An 8,319-nucleotide genomic window follows, 5' to 3' on the forward strand; every position below is an offset into this window, starting at 1 on the left:
GGGCCACAGGGAAGCCTAGAGGTCACAAACATTTGAACATAATAATAAGACAATTTAGCAGTTCTGTGTGTGTGTGTCAGACACATGCTGAAATTCATGAAATACAAACTTTTGTAGCCATGAACAAACTTACCTTACAGTTTACAGCTTAATTTATTTGTCAACATTATTTATGTTACTTTGCAGATTCAGAATACTAATACGAAATATAAATCAAAAAATAAATTATGATTGATTTATTATGGGTTAAGCTACACAGCAATACCAGAATAATGCACATGTATATATCTTCAACGTTGTTCTTCAATTCCATATTTATATATTTCCACATTTATTTATTTATGTTGACTGTATGTTTGTCTACCTGTAGCACCTTATCAGCAAAGCAAATTCCTTGTATGTGTAAAACACTACTTGGCATTAAAGCTCCTTCTGATTCTGATTCAATATATAAAGTAATTAAAATGTGCTCCACTTTTATCAACTGCAACATTAAAGTGATGCTTTAATAATTATAATCCAGTTATATGATTGTGATATGTGGCATTCTACATAATGAGTACTTTTACTTTTGATACATATATATATATATATATGTATATTTTGAGGCTAATACTTTGAGTAAGATTTTGAATGCAGAACTATGTTTACATTGTAGTATTACTTGAATAAAATATTTGAGTACTTCTTCCACCACTGCATGTAGGAGAGAGTTGTCTGTCCAATGTACTATGTCTGTATAAAGTAATTATTTTAAAGTGAATTATGAACTCTTTACAGACATCTATAGAAACCACACACACAATAACAAACCACTGCAAACCAGAACTGAAATTAACGTTAAATTACCAAGTCACTGTGTCAGTAAGTCTCAGCTTTCAGTTCCCTAAAACCTGCCTTATGTCAAAGGTCGATTGAGAGATTTCCATTGGCTGCAGTCTGATTAACCGCCAGGGCAAAAATGAGCTGTGGCCCAGCAGTATTTTCAGTATTGTCAGTGAAGTGCCCTACAAAACCACAAAAAGAAAAATCAGGCACAGCTATGGTTTAAAGGAAAAGTTTGACATTTTGTGAAATACGCTCATTCGCTTGCTTGCAGAGAGTTAAATGAGAAGATAGATTCCACACTCAGGTCTTTATTTGACTATTTCTTGGCCCAGAACAGTTACAGTTTGTTTGGAACAGAAATTGGATATAAAGACGCAGAATTTGTTACCACTGGATGGAGCAAGTCTAGCAGTTTTAGTCATTATGCTAAGTTAACCGGCTGCTTCATATTTACCAGACAGGCTTGGAAATGGTATCAATCTTCATCTTAATCTCTGCAAGATAGTGAATTAGCGGATTTTAAATAATATCAAACTTTTCCTATAAAACTTGGTTATGTTTATGCACAGAAATTACTTAGGGTTTGGGAAAGACCACTGTCACGTATGTGAAGATTCACAGTCTATGGAATTTAGTGTATGCTGTCCAGTCCAGTGTGTAATGCACAGGCCTACTAAACTAAACACCACTAAATAAACTCCTAGTTCAACACAGGAGGGTCAACTACTTAGGTCAAGACTCAGCAGTTTACATCTGAAGGACAAGGAAGACTGTTTTAAATGACAACTATGTACAAATTTTGGACAGGAAGGACAGATGGTTTCGAAAGAGGAGTGAAAGAGGCCATTTACACCAGATTAGAGAGATCATTTTAACCTTCCTTGGATTGTCATGGTCAAAAGAAACCAAAATTGGTTGTCGGTTGGAGACAGGAAACAAACTGTGATCAAATTCCAGCGTTGTATTGATCCATTTAACCCAACCTCCTGGACGTGGCTTTCCTTGAAGTCTCTAAAGATTAGGTAATCATTGCCACCTCAGGGTCCTACCATTCAAATTGTATCGTGTTTTAGTGGTTGATATTACCAAATAAACTGACAGTTAATCAAATAACTACCAGACAGCTGAGGGCCCCTGAGGGCCTGGAGCCCCAGGGCAGTTGCCTGATTTTCCAGTCGTAGAAGTACATTTACTCAAATTCGGTACTTAAATAAAGTTTAAGGCATTTGTATTTTTATTTGCTTTTACTTTATATTTACATGATCGAACTGCGAGAGTAATTATCTTGTCAACAAATGATCTTTGATTTTGTGGCTCAGTCTGATGACATACTCACTAATCAATGCTGACCAGTCCTCCAGACTTTCTTCTTTCTTCTTTTACTCCTTCATTTATTAACCCTGGATTCTTCCTACTTTTACTGTTTTAATTTTTGCATTGATCTCCTTAAATGTTTGTTATGCTATTTAATATTCAAATAAACTAGGAAGACATATTTTGTACATATCATCAATAATTCATCTGTTTATAAATCAGCTTTGGATGGTTCACAGGAGGAATTATAGTTGTTGACAAGCACATTGATAAACACAAGAATATATTTGTGTGTTATAAACACTTTATTAAATGTTATAAATGCTAAATAAGATGAGGTATGAGCGTGATGCACCTTAAAACTCAACAAATCAGTAAACTTGTAACAATTAAGAAACTTTAAAGCTATTTTGCAGATTATTTGGTCGCTGTGAGCAAAGGAAACACAAACTAAATACAGACTGAGTGAAGACGCTCCAGACCTTTGAGACAAAAATGGCAACGCAGAGAAAACAGACTGTCATTTCTGCCAACAGCGACATGAGGATGAGACAGAGAAACACTTCCTGATACTCTGCATTCTCTAGGAAGACACGGGATCCTACATTTTTACCAAAATAAAAGTCAAACAACAACAGTTCAACACGCTCTCAGATGAAAAATAATAAATAAAATGTACTCTGAGAAAAACTGACAATGCAACAACTTAATGATTCTTACCATTGCTATTACAACACATATTTCACAACTTATTACAAAATATAGTCTTTTATTTATTATTCTTAATTTAATCCAATGTGTGAACACTATGTTTTCATTAATTACATACTAGGCACAATAACCAAAAAAATATATATTGGAAGACTTGTAGCATTTTGATTAATGCTTGGTGCATATAATGTAATTTATAAACCATTTGTTGTCCTCTTTTCCTACAGTCATAATTATTACGTTTACTGTTATGCTTTAGTTTTTAGCAAACGTAAATCTAAGAGCAGAACTATTTTCAGCAGCGGATTAATCCACATTTGATGTTCTAGTAAGTATTTACAGCAGCAGGATGCAGTGTGTGTTATTTGAGTCAAAATAAACTGCAGTGTGTGTGTGTGATGAAGGAACATCTCACTCAGTGCCACAGTGTGGCTTAGTGATGTGTTTTTAATTAACAATGATGGCCCAGAGGAAGAAGATATCATGCTTCAATTTGGATCAACTTATTGTTGGTTGGGTCTTTTCATGGGATTTGGTAACAATAAGAGAAACAAAGAAGACTGCCAGTTTCAGTTTTTTTCCCTCACACTCTGAAAAGGGTGTTATGTCATGTTTCCAATGCGGATAATAAACAAAGCATTGATCAGAGTGATTAGAAACTACAGTGTGTGATAGTGGTGCTACAGTTTGTAGTCTGCTGGTTATGGATAATGTACTAAAGTAATAATTTCTACATTTTAGTACAGCAGTGTTCCTATTGGCCGCACGAGCACATCTGAACTCTGACCTTTTCCGGCATCAGACAGAGTGCATATTTTCATTCAGGTATAAAGTAATGTGATCATATCTTTTTCCTTTAATTATGTTCAAGTGTGCTTTTATTTTGAAGGCTGTGTGAGCAGAAGTCTTAGTTTCCGGTTAGCGGTGTGTTGACAGCGGTGCTTCCACCGTGTACTCAGCTGACAGCAGCCTGGATGACAGCATGGATAACAACACGCACACCTCCACACACACACTGCCTGCTGCCTATAAAATCACAGACACAAACACAGACACACACAACGAGCTGCTTACTGCTGACTGCCGGAGCTTTCAACCGGAACCATGGGCGTCATCATCTCACACATCTTCTCCAGGTTCACCTCCAAGAGACCTGTCAGGATTTTAATGGGTGAGATTTCATTTTCTTCTTATTTAACTTTATTATTATAGTAGACGTAGTTGTCGTAGTAAGTAGTAGAAGTACAAACAACAGTATAGTTCATTTCTTGTGGTGGAGGAAGTATTAAGATCCTTTACTTCAGTATAAGTAATAACACTGTAAAAATACTCTGTTACAAGTAAAAGTGCAATGAAAATGTTACTTAAGTAAAAATATGTAATTATAATCAGAAAAAATGTGCTTAAAGTACTAATCATTTCAGCTGTCGGTTACATGTAGGTCTGTTTTATTTTGTTGGGGAGTTTAATTTAAGCTATTTGTATGTTTTGTGTATAAAAATATTTATAAAGTAACTAGACTGTAGTGGAATAAAAGTAAAAGGTGACATGAAAAGAATAGACTCAAGTAAAGTAGGCTACAAGTAGGTCTACCTCAAATTGTTACTGAAGTACGATACATGAGTAAATGTACATGTCCAGCACAGGTAGTTACTTCATATGTAGTTGTATTTGGATACTTACTTTATGTGTTAGAAAAGTTATGTAAAAATAAAGTGTTTAAAGTTCTGAAAATAATCTGTGGCAACACTAATAATAGTAGTGTGCTGAAACAATTAATCAATTAGCCTATTAGTCTAACTACAAATAATGAATACTCCGTTTTGTCACCATTTATCAATTTATTTTAAGTAAAACATAAGAAACATACAGTTTTTCCAGTGTAAATATTTAGTGAACCAGTATTGGAAAGTACATTACATTAACACCGAATATAGGTACTTCTACTTTGCTTGAGTATTTTCTTCTCATGCTACTTCATGCTTCTCCTCCACAATAATTCAGAGGGAAACAAATTTACATGTTATTCCACTACACAATAGTTAGCATTACTTCTTGGTTACTTAATAAATTAAGATTATAAATTACCACATGAATTATGAACTTATAAACTATGACGTTGATACTGTTATAGATGAAACTACTTCTATGAACAATTTATAAGATTCAAATTAGTTCCACATCGAACAATTACAACAGTAAAATACTTGATGATGATAATAAGTTTACTTGTAATTGTACTTTTAAAGTACAACGTCTGAATACTTCCTCCACCACTGTTGCAAACTGTTCTTTTAAACTGTATATTTTTGGTTTGTCAGACAAAACAGTTTAAGGATTTTGGGTCTGACATTTTAATAGACTATATGAAAATAGTCTTTAGTTCCAGCCGGACAAGTAACACTATTAACAGTAGTGTGTGTGTGTGTGTGTGTGTGTGTGTGTGTGTGTGTGTGTGTGTGTGTGTTGCTGCAGTGGGTCTGGATGCAGCAGGTAAAACCACTCTGCTGTACAGACTGAAGCTGGCCGAGGTCGTCACTACCATCCCGACTATTGGTCAGTCATCTATTTGATCTGTTTATATTAATTCACACATTAAATTTAGATATAAAATAATACATAATCATAAAATAAACTGCTCTATCGGTGTGTGCAGGTTTTAATGTGGAGACAGTGGAGTACAAGAACATCAGTTTTACAGTTTGGGATGTTGGTGGTCAGACTGTCATCAGACCTCTGTGGAGACATTACTACACTAACACACAGGTAATACTACTGCTGTTACAACTACTACTATGAGAGAAAGACTCAGTTAAAGTATTGTTCATGAAGCATAATGTGTGTCTGTCTCTGTCTTCAGGGTCTGATATTTGTGGTCGACAGCAACGACCCAGAGAGGATTAAAGAAGCTGCCAACGAGCTGCACATGATGGTAACGATCTGTCCTCTTTACTGCTTCAACACTCCTTTTTTCATCATGTAATTCACACACACCTGTACTAACATAAATTAGTAGCGCTGTCTAATTAAAACAACAGCAGAATTTTACTCCAGTTTTAAGTTGTTGTCAGTGTTACAAAAAATTAACAGAACAGCAAAGCTGAACAAAAATAAGTAAACAAAAACAGAAATATTCTGTATAGTTGTATATTTAGGTCTATGTATACAATGTTGTAAGTATAGTTTTATAGTACTGCAACTGTTGCAGAAGTACAAAAGATAGAAACTTGTTTTGTCATCAGAATGATTCATGATCAGGTTAAGGTATTAATTCCTCCACGAGTTAGGTGTCGACCAGTTCTACAAATTAAACCGACTTGCATTAGAGGAGGACATCACCTATTGGTTGATATCTGAATATACTTTTAAAGTCACCACGGTTGTGTTTGTGTGTTGCAGCTGGAAGAGGACGAGCTGAGGAGCGTGGCTTTACTGGTGTTTGCCAACAAACAAGATTTGCCCAGAGCCATGTCTGTCAGTGACATCACAGAGGCCCTGGGCCTATCAGCGGTCTCACGGCCGGTAGGTGTCCACATGTGGGAGGAGCTTGCCTTGAAGGATTTCTGGCAGAAAGTCTAACCAACTACTTTACAACTACAACCAAAACGAACTGCGACTATTTAGGCATCAAAACTAGTCTGTTAGGTTTTGGTTTGGGTTAAAATGAGAAGTCAAGCTGACTTTTGGTTCACACGGGACACAAATAGCCACCTGTGCTAGCAATCCCATAATGCAAAGCGTCCCATTTTACTGATGTGAAAATAACTAAATAACGAACTATAACGAAAATGATGATGATTTATAAATGTCTTAATCACAATTTACTACAGAACAAACTATTGTGTTTATTCTGTTTGTGTTTATTATAGAAATTAGTGAATTAGCCGGACACACAAAGCTGCTTTTCTTCTTCCAGATAAAAATGTGTAAAATCAAAACTGTTAAATTAAAAATTACACTGCTGTACACCTGCTGTGCACTCATATGCACAGCAGTAGTTTAGTTTGAACCTCACCTACAGCGACCTCTTGCAGCAGAGAGACGCAGCAGCTGGATTCAATCCGGGTTTAAACTGCAGCTAAGCTAATGTCTTTGTCCCTCTGTGTGTCTTTGCAGTGGTTCGTCCAGTCTGCCTGTGCCATCAGTGGTACAGGTCTGGTCGAGGGTCTGGACTGGCTCTCCAACCAGATCCTACAACAGTAGACGCTGACGTGATGCACCGGTGTTCTGCTTTATTTTGTTTCCTGCTCAATCTTCAAACACGTCTGGCAGTCTGCCGAGCCAGTGAATCCAGGACAACAATGAAGGATCCCTCGTAGCTTTGACATGTTAAAAACACCTCGATCACAAAGACATGTCACTGCTGCGTTCACAGCACACAGAAAATCCTGTAGATCTCAGCTTCCTTCTGGAAGATCAGTTTGAATTTCATTACCTGAAACTGCTGTTACACTGCAGCGAATGCCGTGAAAAGTCACAAATATCTGTGCCTGCAAATCTTTCCTACATGTGTTGCTTAATTTTTAAATTGGCTAAGGCCAAGGCCGACAATCATGTGTTGTTTATTGTTTGTTAAAACCAGTGTGATGTGAACAGATCTTTGGTCGTGGAGCTCTGACAGTCAGTCAGTGTCGAGAAGAGTCAATGAACGTCAAATCAGACAAACATCACGATAATTCATTGATTGCGATTTATAAAATGACACTGCAGCACATAAGTCAAATGTTTCATTGCTAAAATCAAAGCATTAAAATGCTCATCAGGTGTGACCACATATCAAACCTATATATATTTTATTTTGTGTAACAGAAGTATCCGATAGTCCCACAAATGTTTCTTGGGAACAGGTGGACTATGTTTATGAGAAAAATATTTAACTGCACTGATTGTCTTCTTCTTTTCATCTGTTTACAAATGATTGTACTACAGATGTTAATATTCACTTCATCTGTCAGTGATTCTAAACTTATATTCTTAAAGTACTTTTACTAGCCAACTTTGTGTTTCTAGTTGATGTCCTGTAAGTTAAATTTGTACTTAAAGAGGAGTCCTTTTTTTCTTGCTATTTGGATAATCACTTATTTCTGTAACATTATTCTATTATTACTATGTAATACATAATAAGTCTTAATGAACATGTACATATTTATAATTTTTTTAATTAATTTAGTTTATATTTATTTTATAATAAATTTGTTGTGGTGACCAGTTTGTTTATTTTTATTTTAAATACAGATCTTAATAACTATAATATTACCAGCGACTGCCCACCCAAGGTGGTACCTACTTAAAAAATAGCATTTGAATTAAATGAAGTGCATGTTAAATACTTAAGCAAATACAAAAGTTCAAACAGCTAAATGTGATAAATAGAAACAATATATGGGCGTTAAAACTAGTTAGCTTAAAGTAATGGATAAACCGTTGAAAAAGCTGAAAGTAATGGATAAAAGGTTAGCTAAAAGT

General features: G+C 35.5%; 1 protein-coding gene across 1 annotated transcript; it reads left to right on the plus strand.

Moving 5' to 3' along the window:
* The first annotated feature begins 3,822 nt into the window (after positions 1-3,822).
* On the plus strand, positions 3,823-8,061 carry LOC123986920 (ADP-ribosylation factor 4-like). Its single transcript, XM_046075346.1, has 6 exons — positions 3,823-4,024; positions 5,329-5,409; positions 5,510-5,619; positions 5,714-5,785; positions 6,253-6,375; positions 6,970-8,061. The coding sequence occupies exons 1-6, from the start codon at positions 3,958-3,960 to the stop codon at positions 7,054-7,056; spliced, it is 540 nt and encodes a 179-aa protein (XP_045931302.1). The 5' UTR covers positions 3,823-3,957; the 3' UTR covers positions 7,057-8,061.
* Positions 8,062-8,319: the final 258 nt, after the last annotated feature.

The sequence above is a fragment of the Micropterus dolomieu genome, linkage group LG18, assembly GCF_021292245.1.
Source record: "Micropterus dolomieu isolate WLL.071019.BEF.003 ecotype Adirondacks linkage group LG18, ASM2129224v1, whole genome shotgun sequence".
Classification (NCBI taxonomy): domain Eukaryota; kingdom Metazoa; phylum Chordata; class Actinopteri; order Centrarchiformes; family Centrarchidae; genus Micropterus; species Micropterus dolomieu.

Bases quoted from the DNA above. Each gene is read 5' to 3' on its own strand.
- LOC123986920 (XM_046075346.1), top strand. From the start codon at position 3,958: ATGGGCGTCATCATCTCACACATCTTCTCCAGGTTCACCTCCAAGAGA. The intron at 5,786-6,252 runs GTAACGATCTGT...TGTGTGTTGCAG, and splicing joins CCAACGAGCTGCACATGATG to CTGGAAGAGGACGAGCTGAG. The intron at 6,376-6,969 runs GTAGGTGTCCAC...GTGTCTTTGCAG, and splicing joins TATCAGCGGTCTCACGGCCG to TGGTTCGTCCAGTCTGCCTG.